General features: G+C 39.9%; 1 protein-coding gene across 1 annotated transcript in view; it reads left to right on the top strand.

Annotated features, from left to right (window-relative positions):
* Nucleotides 1-20,906, top strand: part of WDR35 (WD repeat domain 35) — a 267,899-nt gene that overhangs the window by 26,065 nt on the left and 220,928 nt on the right. The window contains exons 2-4 of the mRNA XM_069235987.1: nt 8,115-8,232; nt 10,935-11,006; nt 11,635-11,727. Of these exons, the coding sequence (XP_069092088.1) occupies nt 8,115-8,232; nt 10,935-11,006; nt 11,635-11,727 (283 nt within the window). The remainder of the gene's footprint in view (nt 1-8,114; nt 8,233-10,934; nt 11,007-11,634; nt 11,728-20,906) is intronic.

Below are 20,906 nucleotides of genomic sequence, written 5' to 3'. Positions count from 1 at the left end.
AGAAGTAAGGGAATTGCCCCGTTACTGGGGGGGGGGAAAAGCTCTATTGTCTGCCTGCTTTATGCGGACAACATAATAAATTTGGATCTTACCCCAAAAGGGCTAAATAGTCACCTGCAGGCATTGCAACAGTATGCTGATGCTCACTATATGAAGATTAATGCAACTAAAAGTAAAATCATGTGCTTCCATGGGAGGAAGAAGCCGAAATATGGACATTTTATATGGTCCCTAGGTGCCCAAAAGCTAGAAATCGTAGAATCTTATGTTTTCCTGGGTAAGGTAGTGTGCGGGAATTTAAGTGAGAAAGCCCATATAGGAAATAATATGACCAAAGCCCTCGCTAAGCTAAAGGCTTAGGTGTACATTATAAGGCCACAGGGAGAAGGCATTTCTCGCTCCTGTTAGTGGTTTATCGAGCTACAATCCCCGCCTCTTTGCTATATGGTCTAGAACTGATTGATATCACTAAATGGAGTTTTATGATGCAAGATCGAGTTCTTAGAAGCTTAGCTTCAGTCCATCCAGCCTCCTCTTTAGCGGCCTTAAGGCTAGCATTTGGATTGAGAAGTTCTTTTGTACAGGGCCTTGCAGAGGTGGTGCACTGGGTGGTGCGCCGGGTTGTGCACCTCGTGAAAAGCGATGATGGCTCCCTAAGGTCATGTATATAGAAAGAAATCTTTGGTGGCCTAAAAGATAAATCTTTAATTCAAAGGAATTTTGCTGTTGCGGGTGAGATGTAGCAAGAAGATCCTTCGATTTTTTTTTTTTTTTTTTTTTTTTTTTCATTTTTTTTTTCATTATAAACTCAGCAACTAAAAGCTAGTCTGAAACAAGCTACATGGTCCTTAAGTTTTCGTTTAGACTAGGCGGCATGCATCAGGAGAAGGAGTTGCCAAAATGTAATAAACTCCTGTATGGCAAACAAAGCACAACCTTATGTTCTTTGGAATCTACCTCATGGACTGAGACATTTTTGGTTTCTTCTGAGGCAGGATATGCTTCCACCAAACCCTTTGTTGGCTAAATGGTATGGTACTTTGCCGACTTGTAATCTGTGCCAGCGGAATTGATTGAGGCCTATATGTTTGCAATTGTCTATTCTTTCTGCTCCAATGCTGTTACAGTCTCTTTATGTGCCTCCAAATGAAATTAATGAAGAGTTTTTAACTTTTTAAAGTGTTTTTTCAAGTTGTACTAATTATGTTTCGGTGTAACTGAAATTGCCCTTTTTGACCTATATCCTGTTTGTTTGTGTTACCGGATAAAGCCTATATCTGTATATTTTGCACTAGAGTCATGATAGCCACTTTACCTCTTTATCTTGCCCTCTACTGTGAAAGTTGCATATGTTTATATTGGATTCTTTTAAAAGAGAATTTTAGGATCTATTTTGTGGCTGTTTTATTGTATTTTTAGAGGATAAAGTTTTTAGTCTAACAATTGTTTTTTTTTACTTTTGTGATTATATGTATTTGGTAATTTTATGTGGACCTTTTTGAAGTTCCATAACATAAAGTAAACTTGAAAATCAATGAATCACACCGAATTGTGTATTGATTTTCCATTCCTTTTTTCTTTTTTGAATCTATGTATAAATGATTCAGTGTGTTGAGGTATTTTAATCTAAATTGGTTGTAAACATCAAGGTCTAATTGTAATCTTTGTACATCGCACTGATGCTCCCAGGTCTGATCCACGCCATACAAAACTACAACAGCTTGTTTGTTTTTGTACATGTCTTCTGAATTACATATTGCTGTGAGGAAATTGTTTGATTGTAGCACCCAGACTCTAGTGGTTTCTTTTGCAGGGTAGGCTCCTGAACCTCTCAGATCCCCACTTGTGTTTGTAAGTACATTGGTTCTGAAAAGTATGCACAGAGCCCAACTGTCACTCTGCCCAGAAGTGTATTGGAGGCAAGCTGAGAAATGCACAGAGAAATGCTCACTTTCTAGAAGTGTCATTTCTGTAATAGTAATAAAAAATCCACTTACACCAGTAAGCAGCATTTCTCATCACCATTACAACCATGCCAAACAAGCCTACGCTACCCCTCATAAATCCGACAATACCGCCTACACATAAGGCAGGGCATTTCTAATGCAATCCGATGAGAAGGCAGCACTCACAACAGTGAGAAACCAAATAGGCTGTTTGTCACTACCAGGACAGGCCACATTACTAGGCACATGTCCTGCCTTCTACATACATGACACCCTGCCCATTGGGGATAGCTAGGGCCTACTTTAGGGGTGATGACCATGTAGTAAAAGGGGAGTTCTGGGCCTGGCAAGTAAATTTAGATGCCAGGTCCCTGTGGCAGGACAATGCGCACACAGGCCCTGCGCTAGCAGGCCTGAGGCAGGTTTGAAAGGCTACTTCAGCGGGGGGCGCAAGCAGCGCTGCAGGCCCCTAGTAGCATTTAATTGACAAGCCATGGGTATAGAGATACCACTTTACAAGGGACTTATAGGTAAATTAAATATGCCAATTAAGTATAAGCCAATCATAGCAAGTTTACAAGGGAGAGCACATGCACTTTGGCACTGATTAGCGTCTGCCAACATGGGCCGGAAAATAAGGAGGAAAAGGCAAAATGTTTGGGGAATGACCACGTAAAAGGACCAGGTCCAACAGTTTATTCTAGATTCTTTTGTAGAAGGCTACATGTGAAGCAGTGTTGGATACACTTTGCAGAGTGATTATGAAATATCAATTTGACTTATCCACTTCTCATTGACAAAATGATAGATGAGCCAAGTGGATAATGGGAAAGTCAGAGCCCCTCCACTCCTATGCCAAATTTTGATAAATTGGGAGGTGATCTATTATTTATACACTGCTTACTTAATTTGTAGGTTTTAAATGATCACTCATCACTTGATAATGATCTCACTCATGCTACCCATGTTTCATCTTTTCACCATGTGGTATTAGATTACACCTTCATCTCAGGGCCCCTTTTTGGGTCAGTGTTTTACCAGCACAGCTTTCAACCCTATTGTTTAAAGTATACATTGAGCATGCTTTGTGTCAGCCCCTTTTAGACACTGGCTTTCTTTGACTCAGCTCGTTCAGCCATTGGCTTCAGACTTTGCTCCACTGGGCCTAACCAATTAGTGATTGACATTCATCTCTACTCTAATACATTGGTGTAGAAATGGCCTTTTCTGAAAGGTCATCCCCAAACTTTTTGCCTTCTTCCTTCTTTTTTTTTTGCTTAATTAGTTTTTGTTGGCTTTAAGACTCTGGGCAATTTACCACTCCTTAGTAGTGCTCAAGTGCACATGCTCTCTGCTGGAAACATGCTAACATTGGCTATCCACAATTGGCATATTTAATTTACTTATAAATCCCTAGTAACATTCACTGCCTGCGCCTAGGGCCTTTAAATTAAATGCTACTACTGGGCCTGCGGCACTGATTGTGCCTCCCACTTAAGTAGCCTGTCTGTGCAGTTTTAAACTGCCATGTCAACCTGGCACGTTAACCCTCTTTCCAAGCTCAAATCTTCCTTTTTAATATATATATATAAGTCACCCCTAAGGTAGGCCTTAAACATCCCAAGGGCAGGGTGCAGTGTATTTAAAAGGTAGGACATGTACTTTTATGTTTTACGTGTCCTAATAGTGAAAAACTATTATATTTGTTTTTCGTTACTGCAAGGCTTATCTCAACAATAGGATACGATTGGGACTGCCTTATTACATTTTCTTAGTGTAATTTCTAATTGGGAAGAGATGGCCTCTCTGGAATGACAATCAAAAACCACAGCTTATGGTGAAGTCAGATTTTAAATTGTAATTCTGAAAATACCACTTTTAGAAAGTTGGCATTTTCCCACTTTAGCCATCTGGTGCCTTCTGTCTGTCTCTGAATACACACCTGGGGTGGGTGACAGCTGGGCCTGTGCATTTCCTCCAGACAGCCACACACAAAGGGGGTTTAGGTATGACTGATAGGTCATGCTGGACAGGATGGGAGGGAGGGACTGACACTTACACCTGAATAGGCAGTGTCCTCTCCTCACATAGAGGGCTGCATACCCCATTGTAGTAAGTCTAGAGCCAGGGCAGGAAGGACAGGAACTCTGTGCACTTAAAAGCCCTCTCTTTGAAGTCTCCCCCACTTTAAAGACCCAACTGGGTATAAGTACTGGACCTCAGACACCACCAACTCAATACACTTCTGGACCTGTGGATACTCTACCAGGAAGAAGGACTGCTGTGCTGCTGGAAGAACTGTCACTCTGCTGGACTCTGCTGGACACCTGCTCTTCTGTACTGACCTGCTTCCCTTCTTGCCTGGTAGTGAGATGGGCTGGACTTGAAACTCTCCAAACCAGAACCAAAGTGCCTACACAGGCTTGTTTGCTTGCCTCCTGTTCTCCTGAAGTCTCAGGGACACAAAAGGCCTCTAACTCATCACCTACCGCACCTCGACTCTGCTGTCAGAGAGTCTTGCCCTGCCAAGTGGTGCAATCCAGTCCAGGGCAATGGTAAGTGGATATAAAGTGCTAATCCAGTCCAAAATCCATGCATCAACACCGTGGCGCCACTTGGAACCAGCGCATCTCCATCGATGCTGCCGCATTGCCGCTGCTGTGAGGATCGAGGACACCGCATTGCCATTGGCACATCACTGCTGCTGCGAGGATCAGGAACACTGCATTGATGACTACGCTACTCATCGCCTCCCATACTGACACATCCCTGACATTGCGAGTTTCGGAGCCAACACATTCCCTAAATCTTCTGGATCAACACCAACGCATCACCTCCCTTGTTCTCGACATCAACTCAACTCCAAACCAAGGTACTGTTTCAGCAGACCAAGTCTATCCCTTTTATCTGATCCGATCGTGGCCAGCCTGACTTTTCAGATTTGATCTGGTCCAGTGTGACCAGATAGCCTCTGTTGGTGTTTTAGGCATCTAACCATTAAAACAATATTTAATTTTTTTAAATTCATATCTCAAATTCTGCTGATTGGATTTTTATTGTTTTGCTCTTGTTTTTTTCATTAAATTAATTTCTATTTTTCTAACCAGGTGTGGTATCTTTTCGTGTGGCATTATCACTGTTTTACTGTTTGAAGTGTTGCACAAATACTTACCATATCTCCTCTTAAGTTAAGCCTGACTGCTCTGTTCCAAGCTACCGGTGGTGAACACAGGTTAATTTAGAATGTGTAGTGACTTACCCTGAATAGGACTGTAGTTTCTGCTTGACCAGCGTGCATACCTCTGCCACTGAGAAACCCTATTTCTAACAATTGGCTATTTGGACGTATCGTTTGGGCTCCATCTGAGTGTTTGCTTTGAACTGCACAAGTGGCTATTTTACTTTTACAGTCCGCTCCTTTCCAGCTTTAAAATACTTTTTACACTGCATGGGTTAGCACATTAAACCTGGCTCTGTTGGCTGTGCCAGAGCTTATTCATTTGTGCTACAGCTTTAGCTTAGAGTATAGAGAGTCATTATAACCTGCAGGTGGTAACACCTTTTTTGTTCTCACTTACTGGGTGTATCAAGCCACTGTAGATGAGAATACTGGTAGGGCTAGATAGTATAAAGCAGATTAAAAGGAGTGCGAATCTTTAATTCATTTAGCTCTTCGGTAGCAACTGTCTTCAACACTGCTGCACAGGAGATGTGTGACAGAGCTGAAAGACGAGGTTCCCTTGCTACGATATTTTTGGTTATAGTGTTAAGTAACCATGTTACTCAGTTGTGCCATTCCTGCAGTTCTAATTGATTAATCAAAGCAAAGGGCTCTACTGAAGGCCAGCAGCAATCTAGTACTACTATATGATGGTACCCTTCCCAAGACCACTATGAAGTTAAATAAACATGACTCTGTGTTTCATCAACTTACTTAAGCGGGTAGGAGGAGCCACTTTTTATTATAGAAAACTGTGCTCTAAACGCAACAGTTTATTAATGTGAACTCTCTAAGAACAATATTCATGTGCAAGGGGTGGGCTCAGAAGGAGTGCAAGGATTTTTAGCACTCCTGGTAGGGTGGACAGGGGGAGGCAGTAATTTGTACATTGTGGTGCTCCCTGAATTGTTTACCCATCATTGGTAAAGCCAGTAGAGCTTTCTTTCATGCGATAAACAACATTTGTGCATGCAACACATGTAAACCATTGTTCAGGACTGGATGCTTACCTGTAATAAGAGTGACTGTTTGTGAATGCCACAGTGTCACTATACACTAGAATATGAGATAGGTGCCCCTGAGAACTTGCCACCCTCTCAGGAGGAAAAAGGCAAAGTCATAAAAACCTCCTTGCTGATGAAATCTTCACTGGGTTAGAGGAAAATAATAATCCGGAATCCAGGTGAGGAAGTCGAACTTAAGGGTCAGGAAGTGGAGGGAACAAGAAAACAGGTGAAGGAATGCAGCTTTGTTTTGAGGCACCTTCAACTAGACTGAGGCCTTTAATAGTTAAAAAAACAGGAAAAGTAAATTACATCAAACACCACATGACACAAAACATAATGAATTGGGTAAGTCAGAAAGAAACCAAGGGAAGAGCAGCTATGATGGAAAGGGGAAGAGAGAACAAAAACCTGGATTGGACTAGATGTGGAGTTGCTTTAAAAGGCAGCTGCCAACCCTCAGGCAGGTGACTGCCTTTTTGGAATAAAGAAAGGAGTAGCAGCAGCCAGGAGCATGAAAGTAAACCGGCCCAGGTGTGAAACTCTTCCAGCCCACAGCTGCAGGCTTCATACAGCATCTTCTGAGCCTTGTGATCTATGGAACCCGCAAAGTACTACAGTTCTCATGGCCCATGTGCCAAGAAGTTACAGCTGTCACAACCGCCTGTGTTCACATGATTTGGCGCTTCTAAGTCAGATCTGTTGGCTTTGTCAATATTTGTTTAGAGGTATTAGCAGTCGTATAAAATTATTTTGGTCGTCCTTAATCAGTCAAACAGAGACCATCTTGATAAGACTACAGATGAACACAACCTAACCTGCCTTGAAAAAGCCTAGGCCTACCAGCTAAAGGCTGAAACAATGATGACAACCAAAGGCAGCGAAAAAGGCATTTAAAGAAAGAATTAGTATTTTCATTTATATATATCCTACACTGAATCATTTTATTATGTGTTGCAATCAGCCCTACACAGTTACTTCAAGGTCATGTTCTATGCATAAGAGCCATTCATAGTCCACACAGACCAAACACACACCACTTGAATATTATATTAAGGTGCTGATTTCCTTACTCCCATCACCATCAAATAAAAGGCAGGATTTTAGTTGCTTCCTAAATTTCTCAGTGCTTGAAAATAAAATTCGATCTAGCGGGGGTCAGTCTGCAGGGCCATTTTTTTGTTCTTTCCCCAGTAGTCTCTACTAGGACTGGCTTCCCAACATCATCTTTTTTTTCTTTTAACATGCTGGAGCTTACATGACTTGTTCATTTGGTATACTATTAATTGGTATAAAATGGAAGTCTGTTGACCCGTTTAGAGCTAAACTGTTGTCATGCCATCTGATCTGATTGATGGCACTGCATCATTATATATCCATTCTAAATATCTATAAAATAAATATTGGTTAAGCAGGCTGCTAGCAGTGAATAGGGTTTTGAATGCTACCTGAGATTCCCAGGTTGTGGAAGGCAGACCAGGTCGACAAAAATGACATGATACAACATTCAGTATTGGGTTAAAATGAAAATCCAAGATTGTGTATACATAAAGCAAGTTGATTACTTGCTTTAAAGAACAAGGACTGTATTTTTTTTTATATCTGTGCTTCACTGCCAGTTAAAAAGTGCACTGTTCCTAGAATGCAAATTATGTACATCAAATCAGCTTCTGGATACTGTCTGCCCCCAAGGTACACTGAAGTTTGTGTTTACAGATGTTGAATGTATTGAGTTTTGTATAAAACTGACTCTTGGCTAAGTCTTGCAATGATGAAATCTCTGGGTCCCAACAGGTAGGCTTAGAAAATGAGGGAATGTTCTGAATCCAGGTATGAAAAAACAATCCCAAGTATGTTTTAATTGTTATTGATAGAATTAAATGAAGAATACATGTTACATGCAGTTTCTCAAATGCCGGTTTTAAAATACTTGTTTTTTTGTAGATTGCAATCCCTAATAATATCCGTCTCCGATGCATATCATGGAACAAAGATCAAGGATTTATAGCCTGTGGTGGAGAGGATGGACTGCTAAAAGTATTAAAATTAGAAACCCAAACAGGTAACTAAATTTATACGCACACAGTATCCAATCATTCCATGTTAACTTAATTCAGGTGAGTAAACTGATTTCTACTAAAGTTTATGAAAATATCAGAGACTTTATCAATTTGTGTTTTTAAACAGACCCACCCTTTTTCTTCTAAGAATGAGGTTCTGGCTATTACAACACTATTGATCATTTGTAGAAAGTTCTGTTTTGAGGATTTCTGTCAGTAACCATTCTCAATTGAGATAAAGGATTGCAGATCAGAACTCTGTACTGAAATCTGGAACAAAATATAGTTCAGTATCTGAAAGATAGTCTAGTTACCATTCAGAGTCCGCTCAATGCCTCTCTTTCTGTTTTTCTCTCTTTCAGCCAGCCTCACACTTCTCTCTGCCCTCGTTTCATACACATACACCTCTACAATATATCCTCCCCCCACTACTCCTTTGAAGATTCTCCTCAGGATCAAGTCATTCATTACTCCAGTATCTGGCACTTTTCCCCCTCTAAATGTGTATGATTTTTAATCAGCTGTAAACTCATGTTTTGAACATTCCTTTGGGTTCAGTTGCAAAGCATCTTCAGCACAGGAAAAGTCAGAGAGCATATTGGTTGGATGGAGTCTTGGCACTTCACTGACATTCACTTCGCAAGCTGCCTATCAACACCCTAACATTATTTCAAACTTGAATATCTGGTGGCTTCTTTTGGACTTCCTGCTCTGTTTCTTCCCAAAGCCAAAATACTAAAAAAACAATCAAACTGTCAACCATTCTCGCTTTAGAAAGTACTTTTACTAAAAATTGACCATGTTACAGATCAGGTCAAAATCCTCATTCTCCTACATGTGGAATACACATCTATGCACCTCTTCCCAAGAAGCAGATGGTTACAAAGGAGGTTGATTCTTAGGGGAATACTTAGTGATATCTAAGGATATTACAGCGAGATGCTTGTAGATAAATTGGCTAAAAGCAGAGAGAACGCAAACTGAAGATATGCTGGGGCACTCATGAAAGGAAATTGGTGGGTGGAAAGCAGTTAAGCTAAGAATGGTAAGATATACTGAATAAGGGAAGGCAAGCACGCTGGAAGCTTTTTCGTTGGCAAGCAGAACCTAGGATGGTCGGCAAGCTGAAAGTTGGAATGCCGGCTGATAGACGGAAAGAAGATTGGCCAAAAATCAGGCAAACAGATTGTTTATAGGCAAGGTGACATTTTGGGAGAAGAAACAGGAGGCAGGGAGGATCGGGATATAGGAGTTTAGAAGGCAACATTATAAGGTAACTAAGTGGTTTTAAAAGCCCTAGCTAGTGAAAATTAATTTTAAGTTATATTTAATAATTTACATTTGAATAAATACCCTATACAATTAATTAGCACCAACTCAGGGAGGAAAACATAAATAATGTAGAAAAGTTGAAAAATATAAGAACAAGAGGAACATCAACAAGTCCAAAAGGTTACAGTACATTAGCATTTCAAAACCATGCAAATAAGATACACAGGACCCAATATGTCAAGTTATTTCTAGACATACATCTCAATTACATGCACAAAATAGCTCCATTTGTTAATGCACATTTTTACTCCCAGTCTGAATGACTCATACATAATATTACACCACTATGGTAAAATAAATTACTTTGAAGTGTGTGTATTTATCTTTATTTATATAACACAACCATTAAAAATGTAATCGTATGGAGGCACAGACAAGTAACAACAACCACTCAACAATGCAGGATTCATTCAGCAGAAAAAACATCATTTTAGAGGACTGTTAAAGGAGAGTGAGTAACATGTATTGACAGACTTATCTGCTCGCACTTAGGGCCTGATTATGAGTTGACCGGTGGTGGGGAGACCGCCATCGAGATGGCAGTCTCCCCACCGGCCCTATTACAATTTCCCCCTGGGCTGGTGTGAGGGAACCAAGGTTCCCGCTCCTCAGCCCAGTGGGAAAGGTGTGGCAGTATTGCCGCTGGCTCATAATGGAGCTGGAGGCAATACTGCAGCACGCAAGGGGCACCAACACCCTTAAAATGCACACTGTCTGCACAGCAGGAGGAGGATGCTCATGGCACTAGGGTGTTTAAGGGTGCACAGTGCATTCTACCGGATACTGCTGCCCAATTTGAACGAGATTAGTGAAAGCCCAGTGGCAACCTGAAAATATTTTGCACAGACACTAACACCTCCTGCTGTGTATGAAAAACTTGACCAACAGAACGGAAACTCGAATGACACATTTTTTTTAACATTACTTGAAAGCAAATCATAAACTACTGTAATATTCTTAACCTTCATCAAAAACAACACATAACCCTTCACATTTTGTAAAAATCAATTGCTGTTAAAAAATATATTTCTTTAGAGTTTTCTCATTTTGCCTCATTTGGCAGCAAAGAACAGTAATGCTCTTGTCAACTACTTAATGCACATATGATGCTGGGCTGTAAATGGGTATTCCTAGGCCTTTTTATCCATGTTCACTGGACCTCACACCTATTTAGGAAAATTGTAGGTTTCTTTACTAAACACATGCAGGTATATTTTTACCTGCCCATGTTAACTAATGTGAGAGCCCTTTAGAAAATTAATGATGTGTGTGAAATTTATCCTCTTGTGGGTCACTGTTTCGTTTTGAATAGGTGTTGATTACATCATATTGTTAATAGAATGTTGCTTTAAAAACAGTATTTCCTTTTCAGATGATTTAAAACTAAAGGGACTCGCAGCACCCAGCAACCTGTCAATGAACCAGACCCTTGAAGGGCATGGAGGTATGTTTTTCCTTGTACTACTGTATGTCGTTAGTTTCTGGGGTTGCTGATCATATTTTGCCCAAGCTTTATTATGTTGAGTCTGACACTTTGTTTGATACCTGGTTTGGCAGAGCAGCCTTTTATAATCTTTCTAGCCACAAATGGTTTTACTACTCCACCCCCTCCCCCCCCCCCCCAATTATTTCTGCTATAAGTTGGTGCAGGTCTTCTGGTATTCTCACAATATTAGCTGTCTGCAGATGGAGACTTTACAAACAAAATCTGTAAAATTAAAATGACTAAACTTAATAACTCACTGTTCATCATTTTATGAGGGTCAGCTAGAATGGTATCTGCTCAGTGACACTCTACCTCTGTGATAACCCTTGACACGTACTGGTTCCCTAGGATTCAACCTTATCCTGCATTAAATCCATTCATTTAATTTTTAAGTCTTTAATTGTCGTGATGCCGGTTACTGCTTTCTAGTAGTACTACTTTGTGGGAATATTAGACCAATATTCTGGAATTATTGAGCATTCTCATATTGTGTGGTAATGTATACCTATCGATGTATTGCAGCATAAACAGTTAGGACTACACCTTCAGCCCACTCTCTATATATGTTATGCACTTCTTTTTTCAGGTGCAGTTCAAGTGGTGACTTGGAATGAACATTATCAGAAGCTGACCACAAGCGATCAAAATGGACTTATCATTGTATGGATGTTGTATAAAGGTAAAATTAGATGTCAGATACTTGTCTACATTTAGGTGTTGATATCGTATGTATGTGTGTGCAACTTTTTCTTTGTTATTCTTCTAAACACGTATATATTTATTCTGTGCTATTGAAAATACATGTGGTATAATAATATCTTATTGGAACAAATGTATTAATAAACATACATTAACACATATATTGCTACAGTGAAAATTCCACATTCTATGTTAATACAGTAGTTCAGCCTAACTTGTCAAACCACTGTTTATTGACTCACATATTCTGTGTTACAGTTGTTCTACAGAGGAATGAGATTTTATCCTACTTCAATAGTTTTGGTTCTTGTAAAATGCTTTTCTTCATAAATTCGTCACTTAAAAACACAGCCTTGCATAAAACATATATCCAAAGACTCTGAAAATAATATACTAAGATAGAAAGACCTTAGAAATTCACTCTTGGCTTTGTCTCTCATAAGTCATGATCAGTCTCCACTTATAACAATTATGATAAAAATCATATATTTGTACATCTCCATATTTATTTGTGTTATATGCATAGGCCTGTTAGTGTACATGTGTTTATGTTCAAGTGGAGTTCCTGTTCTGCTGTCACCAAGGAGATTCTAGAATCCTTCTTGGAGTCAGTTTCCAGTGGACCTACTTCGGTGGGGTCCTGTTGTACTGTGCTGCAACTAATAAAAAAGCTTTTTAAATTAAAATCCTGGAACTTGGACTTAAAAATATTGTATATAGATATATGCTTCCTCTTCAGCCTGAAGACATATGGAAGTCCCCCTTGCAAGACCAGAGCGTCCATAATGTGTCAAATGGCAAAGGAACTGTTTAAATTCATCCCTCCACTATATTTACCTCCAAGCCTTATTTAGTATAATTGATTTTTATGGCGTGTGGCCTTTGTAAAGATGTTACATATGTCCATTTACATCAAACTTGCTGCCGGATGTAGACAAAATACTATGTGTGAAGTGCTCTATGCTAACTGTGGATGTGAAGTAGGTTTGTCAAATGCCCTTCAAGATTGCCAGAGTTAAGAGGAGTCCTCCCAGTAGCCTTGGTGTCACCCTGCACAGACTATTATACATGAAAAGGTGATGTTTGTGCTTTGGAGTAATCCTGCAGCTAGGAGGAAAAACCCACAAAGAGGAAAAATATTTGGTGAGGGATTTAGTTCTTGATTGAAGATGTAGGCTGCATTTGTGAAATCGGCACAGTACCGAACAAGGTACCAAACTTCCTCTGACATCAGTAGAGTGAAAAGAGCTGAGCAAGATACAGGTCCAGAATCAGAAGAGCCACAGACAGTTGGTACAAGCCTCTTGAGGAAATATTCTAAGCAAGACAACATTATCTAAGAAGATCATTTTAAAGGAAGGATCTAATCTGCTGAGAAAAGACTGGGGCAAAGGTATAACAAGGGGGTGAAGAGTGCAAGAAGAAATGATAGAGCAAATGCATTGTGACACTTCTTTCTCTTTCAAATGCCACCTTTTCTAAGCTTGAATACGAACTGGCTCGGGAATAGGAAGTTCCAATAACTCCCATTGGGGAGACCTCTATGTTAGATCTGGAACATTATATGGTGAAACTTTGCCCTTAACTGGGAACTCATGGCGTCTGAGATCCCACGAAGAGGAAGTCCATGTTTGATCTTTCCTGTGCCATGTGGTTTTCTGAAGGTCTGCTTCCTACTTTCCTCACCATCCAGTACCAGTTTGAGACCCCTCTGGTCAGAAGCTCTTCACTCCACATTGCACCGCATGCAGCAACATGATGAACAGTAGCAATTAAGAGACTTCCTTCAATGCATGGACTTAGGTAAGCTGTGATCGCTTAGTTCTGGGACAACCAAATAATAGTAATTAATATCCCTGTGTTGCATATCATAAACTAGAGAAGTATTGTCCACATATTCTGTCTAAAGGTTACATGATCAATTGTATCCTATTCCTGCAATTGTGATACAGGATAATTAAACAGACATATTTTTTTATCCCATTGGGGCTGCTAAGTGCAATCACTGAAGTACATCACACTTCACTACTGCGGGTGTTGCATGTTTAGATAAGAATAACCCTTAGTGGCTACGTTTCTTATTTTTATTTATGTAATCCATTCTATCCATAAATTTTGAAAGCCAAGATGAAATAGAATTCCCTTTTGCTTAATGTTATTTGTTTGTCTTCTCCATGGATTTGTTTTGGAATGTGTTCCATGCCATAAAATTTCAGTAGACGTTCATCATCTAAAGTGCTGTGCTCCCAAATATATTTTATCTTGATTTTTAATTTGATGCACTGTGCATGTATCCCTTTTCTCACTTGAAACATTGTGCTACTTACATAGCTTCTGTTGAATTGCTACATCACAACATACATTGTGAAGTCTGTAGAGCATGCAATTCTCTGTTTTCTTTTTTTTCTTTTCTTTCATAGGTGGCCATTAATGGTGATTGCATTTATATAGGCTTTACAAGGTTGACATGCAGGAAACCCAGTTTTTCATATCCTCATTCTTTTCCCTTTTCAAATAACTATGCCAGTGAGATCCTTATGATTGCAACTCTTTTATAGGTAATTTGTGGTCTGATGCCAGTTAAAACGTTAGGATCTGAGTTTGTTGTTAGAATTAGAATCCTCCAGTACCTGATGAGTATGGAACTTATGTCCTACTTTTCAATATTATAGTCTGATATGAACCTATTGATTCTAATGTTGTTGCCTCACTGGTTGTCGGCGATGGTGTTTTTAAATAGAAAATCTGATGTATTCTCTATTGTTGCCTTTTCAGTGGCCCTTTTGATTAGCTTTTTGGATAACCACAGTCTTTAAATCTTTTTGACATCTCAGATTTCCTCATCATACTTTTCTGGAGTACTGCATGCTTTGCATGAAGTAGCTCACCAAACAGAATATTCCAATTTTGTATTGTAAGGTTATGGCTGGTTGTATGGAAGAATATATGACCAGCTTTCTTTTTCCTGTTTAATTTCAAATGTAACCATAATTTTAGCTCATTTTTATTTAATATGCTGATATACTCAATTGATTATTTCTGTGTGCCTTTCCATACAGTGACCAGATCGGCAGTATACCTAAGCCATAGTTTGACATTCTGTACATATTTTGTCTTTTCTTCACTCTAAGCTATATTCTTCTGTTACCAACACATTAGGGCAAACTCTGTAACAATAGCTCTACTCATCGGCTTGTAGTCATATTTGTCCTTGAATAGGAAAAATGTGTTTAGTAAACAGAAGGAAATCATGTCACATACATCTAAATGTATTTTCCCTAGTATCAGTCACATATAGATTTACTGTCTTCTTACATATGCAGTATAATGTCCACAGGTAGTCTGCTGACCAGCAACATTTGCAATTCCTAACTACAACAACTTAACCTAGATTTTTTGCACAAGTTTTCATTTTTTGTGCCTCCTGCTGTGTATCATGGTACGTTCAATATAATGTAAGCTTGAGTTTTCTTGTAAAGTAAACCTGTGCAGCTTACGTACTGACTCTCATTTTATGTTACGTTTTGGAAAGAATGTAATAATTTGTTTCAAACAGAAAAAAACTGTTCTAAGTCTGTATGTTCCACACATTTATGTTGGTAAGTTTGGCCTTTATGTTTCCACTATAGTTAACAATAATACACCTATTCACTTTAATTTCCTCTATATGTTCATATATAGATGCATCTGCTTGTGTGTTATTTTGAAGCATATAGAATTTGTTGCAATGTCAATTATTTGGAATATTTGTTTTTTTGTTCTGGATTTGGAAGTATGTCTAAACGAGCACCACAAAGTAGTTTATCTTTGTTGTTTCTGATTTCTTCAAGGAGCTCATTAATTTAACAAAAGAAAAGTCACATTGGCATATTTAATTAATTCTATGTGTATTTTCAAAATAAATCAATCCATGGTTTGTTGTAGATTTTACCTATTCATAGTGCATTCCATTTCCTTGCTTATTTCAAGAGATTTTTGACTGCAGAAATTCTGAATTAATCAAAGAGCTGTTTGTGTCAATTGCTCATTCTTTTCCCAAAGAAGTTAATCATTGCAAATCACAAAATACTTGAAGTGAGAAAATAGTTGTCAATGTTTTCATCTGTAATGTATTGCATTAAAATCTCATTTACAAAAATAATATATTATTACGTCTGTTACACCCTTCCTGTCACCAAGATATACAGTATTTATTTTTTGCAACAAACCGGAGATAAGTAGAGCCATCAACTGGACTTCGGCGTATATTGATCTTTCATTGTTTTTGACGCTGCATCAATTGATAAGGCAAAGTCTAATGAGTTTGACCATTTGCTGGAAAAGCCCTAAAAATTGTGTTTGTGACCCATACTTTGATGACTGCATGGCATTTGGAGTAAGAAACCATATTAGATTCCATGCAAGTTAAACCTCCCTGGATTCCCCTTGGCCTCTAGGTTTCAGCAATGTCAAATGTTGGTTATGTTCACCAAGAGGCCGTCGACCCTGGGCTAGAATGTTGCAGTCATTCCCTGATTAAATAGAAAGGAAACTGGGTGTTTTTTATATATGGTGTTGTAGTACATTCTGGTTAAGAAATTGTGCTGGAATCCATACGAGCCACACAGCCTTGGATTTCTCTGTGTTTGTAGTTTTCAGAGATGCTCAGTGTTTTTTTAGGGTTTACTGGGCGCTGGCGGACCCCAGGTCGAAATGTTGCAAAGATACCCGTGGAAAGAGAGTAGAAAGTGGGTGTCTTAGACATGTGCTTGACATTCAAAAGGCATTCTGGGTGCAAAATCATGTTTGTATCCACACAGGCCAACCAAAACATTGAATCTCTAGGTCTCCAAAAATGCCCAGGGTTGGTAGCGTTCCCTGGGTGCTGGCCGACCCAGAGCCCAAGTACAGCAACCATTCCCCATGGCAAGTGAGAGGAAATTGGGATTTTTGGGATGTCATTTTGACATGTAGGCAGCGAAGACAGAGGGAACAACTTAATTTGATGCCCGAGTATGGTGACCCAAATTACTTTGCTTTTTTCACTTTTGTCCATGGTAGTCAGATGGGATTCCACCCCTCCACCCCACTTGGGGAAGATGTATTGAGTCAGAGTGGTTAAATAATCCCTGTTCACACCACGTGAGGCAGATAATGTGTCTGAGCCTGGGAAATCAGAGATCACCTGATGCTAGGATAGGACCATCCCTCTGCCCCCACTCCTTACTTTTTTTGGTAATTTTCTTATGGCGAATTTGTCAGTATAATGTCCACAGGTAGTCTGCTGACCAGCAACATTTGTAATTCCTAACTACAACAACTTAACCTAGATTTTTTGCACAAGTTTTCATTTTTTGTGCCTCCTGCTGTGTATCATGGTACGTTCAATATAATGTAAGCTTGAGTTTTCTTGTAAAGTAAACCTGTGCAGCTTACATACTGACTCTCATTTTATGTTACGTTTTGGAAAGAATGTAATAATTTGTTTCAAACAGAAAAAAACTGTTCTAAGTCTGTATGTTCCACACATTTATGTTGGTAAGTTTGGCCTTTATGTTTCCACTATAGTTAACAATAATACACCTATTCACTTTAATTTCCTCTATATGTTCATATATAGATGCATCTGCTTGTGTGTTATTGTGAAGCATATAGAATTTGTTGCAATGTCAATTATTTGGAATATTTGTTTTTTTGTTCTGGATTTGGAAGTATGTCTAAACGAGCACCACAAAGTAGTTTATCTTTGTTGTTTCTGATTTCTTCAAGGAGCTCATTAATTTAACAAAAGAAAAGTCACATTGGCATATTTAATTAATTCTATGTGTATTTTCAAAATAAATCAATCCATGGTTTGTTGTAGATTTTACCTATTCATAGTGCATTCCATTTCCTTGCTTATTTCAAGAGATTTTTGTCTGCAGAAATTCTGAATTAATCAAAGAGCTGTTTGTGTCAATTGCTCATTCTTTTCCCAAAGAAGTTAATCATTGAAAATCACAAAATACTTGAAGTGAGAAAATAGTTGTCAATGTTTTCATCTGGGATGTCATTTTGACATGTAGGCAGCGAAGACAGAGGGAACAACTTAGTTTGATGCCCGAGTATGGTGACCCAAATTACTTTGCTTTTTTCACTTTTGTCCATGGTAGTCAGATGGGATTCTACCCCTCCACCCCACTTGGCGAAGATGTATTGAGTCAGAGTGGTTAAATAATCCCTGTTCACACCACGTGAGGCAGATAATGTGTCTGAGCCTGGGAAATCAGAGATCACCTGATGCTAGGATAGGACCATCCCTCCGCCCCCACTCCTTACTTTTTTTGGTAATTTTCTTATGGCGAATGGGTGGGCTGAATGGGGGTGTTTATCCTCGATCTTCCCATGCCAGAGGGACAAGGGGCAGAAAGCCCACAAGAAAAGCAAAGAAAAAATTGTGAGAAACTGAATAGGATGTGGGGCTTTCCCATCGTGGCACCGGGCTACAGCACCCACTCCCAGGCACCCAACAATCTAGGTACTCCCTTTAGGGACAACTTCGAGGATTCACCTCTCATCTTCCTTTTAAGGGATCAGAAACCCCGCTATACAGCAATGGTGTGGAGAGTCTCCCATCTCCAGCTGTACCTTTTCCGTTTCGATCAGTGCTTGGGGGTGGGGGGAAGGGCCTGGGGGTGGAGGAATAACTTAAGCCCCTGATCACTAATTGCACTGAAAGCAGTTAGATCCTAAAGACTTCCACTTCTTTCAGTTTCACAAATGTTGACGTCAATGTATATTGTGCTTCTGGATAATGGTTGTAGAATTTTGCCATATAGTAATGGTAGGTATTTGCAGGGTGTTTTAGGATGTAATGGTTGTATACAGAGTAGCTGGTATTCTGTGTATTTATGTACATATATGCTGTTTTTTAATGTGACCCAGGTAATAATTTAAGAGGTTCGATTTTGTGGCACAGATAGAACTAGTTTGTGTGTGTATGTGTATACTGGTGTTAATGCGAGTACATAATGTGTGTACAGATGTAGGTGGTCATTATGAGTTTGGCGGAGCAGGACCGCCAAATTATGATCACGGTGGTGAATGGACTGGAAAGCAGCCAGTTCCCCGTCTGTACCGCCAGGGCCCGTCGGTCCACCTTATACTGCCGACGGTATTATGAGTCTCCTTTCCGCCAGAGATTTCCTGTCGGCAACCCCGCCAGGAAATCCCTGGCGGAAAGGATACTGGTGACAGGAATTAACATTCCTGTCGCAAGTATGCAACGCCCCACTCTCACGAAACAGCCATGGCCCCCCTCCCACCTCCCAATAGCCGTGGACACCATCCTCCCCTGCCCCAAACCCTGTCAATACCCCCACCCCCCATCTATGCATGCACACACCACACTCACACATACACGCGTCCATGACACCCCAACACCCCTGCTGACACACATTCACACAGATACATGCACACAAACACCCGCCCCTCCATTTACACACACTCACACCCCCATTCACGCACACAACACTCAACACCCTCCCCCACGCTCCCCCCACCGCTTGTCGGACGATCACATTACCTGCTTGCAGTGGTCGTCTGGGAGGGAATGGGGTCCATGGAGCCTGCTCCATCCGGCACCACCCTGCCACCACAACACCGCCACGCCGATTACAAATTTGTAATACAGCGGGCTGTGTTGTGATGACGTGGCGCTGCCAACAGAGCAACCTTCACTAGACCGCCAGTATGGCTGCTGGCAGCTATCTGTCCAATTTATGGCGGTCTCCTGGCCGGCGTGACTTCGGCGGTTAACTGTTTTGACCGCCGAAATCATAATATGGGCCTCAGTGTTGTGTGGGCAGTTGTAATAATTAATTAACATGTGGTGCATCACTGGTGTGGTTATGTATGATGCTACTTCTCTTTTTGTGTAAAGGTACGGCTGATGTAATTTTATGTATAAATCACTTTCTTTGAGGTTGCAACAGTGAGTGTATGTGTAGATTTAATAATTTGTTTGCTGTAGCAGTTTATGGTATGTTATATGAAGGGTGATGATAGTATTTTAGTACTAAGGTAAGATGTTTTAGTATGTATATTTGTGGTCGCTGGTTCGCATGTGAGGAGGTAGTTGTGGGTTTAAGTAGTGGTGTATACGTAGATATAAAGCTGAAAAAAATCAGAATGAATGTCTGTATGTTTGTGTATATTACAGGCAGGCCTACTGAACATGTGTGAATCTATGTATTCTGCTTTTTTCACATCATTATGGATTTGCAACATTTGCCACATAACCTATCATCTGCTGCAGATTTTATAAAAAAAAAAGTTTCAAGCTCAAATTTTACAAAAGTTACTAAAATCCTGGCAACATGTTTTTGCGTACAGTGGAAGACTCTTCGCAAAGGTTGACTGGTCATCATTAAGTTGCTTATTTGTCTATTTAGTTGTTAAACTGGTACTAAATAATCACAAAATAATGTGGTAATACTATGCCCTGTCTTGCCTCATACTTTTGTCAACCCTTATGCATAATTTGGTGCTTCCATGCCGCATAATTCCAGTGGCCCCTATAACAGGGTATTTTAGTATATAATATTGGGTGTGTTTAGAATAGAAAATTGTTTGATTCTTGATACTGGTGATACAGGAGTATTCAACAGATATGGTAGTTCATTTTTGGAGCAAGGGGAGAGGGCAACGTTTTCAACCGGTAGTGAACCGGGGCACCCTTCCATTACCTTTCAACTGGAATGGGCTACAGCTGCCACTCGCTGCAAAAACATCTGAGCGCTCAGTTGCCCAGCCCAAGGTTTCGTAGTGCTTTCGTTCTGCATTATCTATGCAACCGGAACTGACTGCTAATGAGACATTGATAGGACGAGCAGGCTGCCGTACTATACTTCTGTAATTTTCTCTTTGAAAGACACTATTATCTTGCGTCCTAAGGTTGCTCTTCCTCCCTTCATGTCTGGATGAAGAACCTCCCTAATGGCTTTACTCAACTGAGTAGTTTATAGTGTCGAAACGTCAACGCTCTTTAGTTGTCTGGACAAAGGCTAATTCTCCTCCAGGGGACTTATAACAAATTCTCCTAGTTACCCTGTGTGATTTGGATAAGAGTTAAATTGACAAGACAACCGACAGGCAGTTTGCACTGAGTTTCCAATTCTATATTTTTTTTAATCTGGTTTT

The sequence above is a fragment of the Pleurodeles waltl genome, chromosome 5 (genome assembly GCF_031143425.1).
Source record: "Pleurodeles waltl isolate 20211129_DDA chromosome 5, aPleWal1.hap1.20221129, whole genome shotgun sequence".
Taxonomy (NCBI): Eukaryota; Metazoa; Chordata; class Amphibia; order Caudata; family Salamandridae; genus Pleurodeles; species Pleurodeles waltl.
Note: the sequence above shows the minus strand (reverse complement) of the source record. Positions and strands in the feature narration are given on the sequence as shown.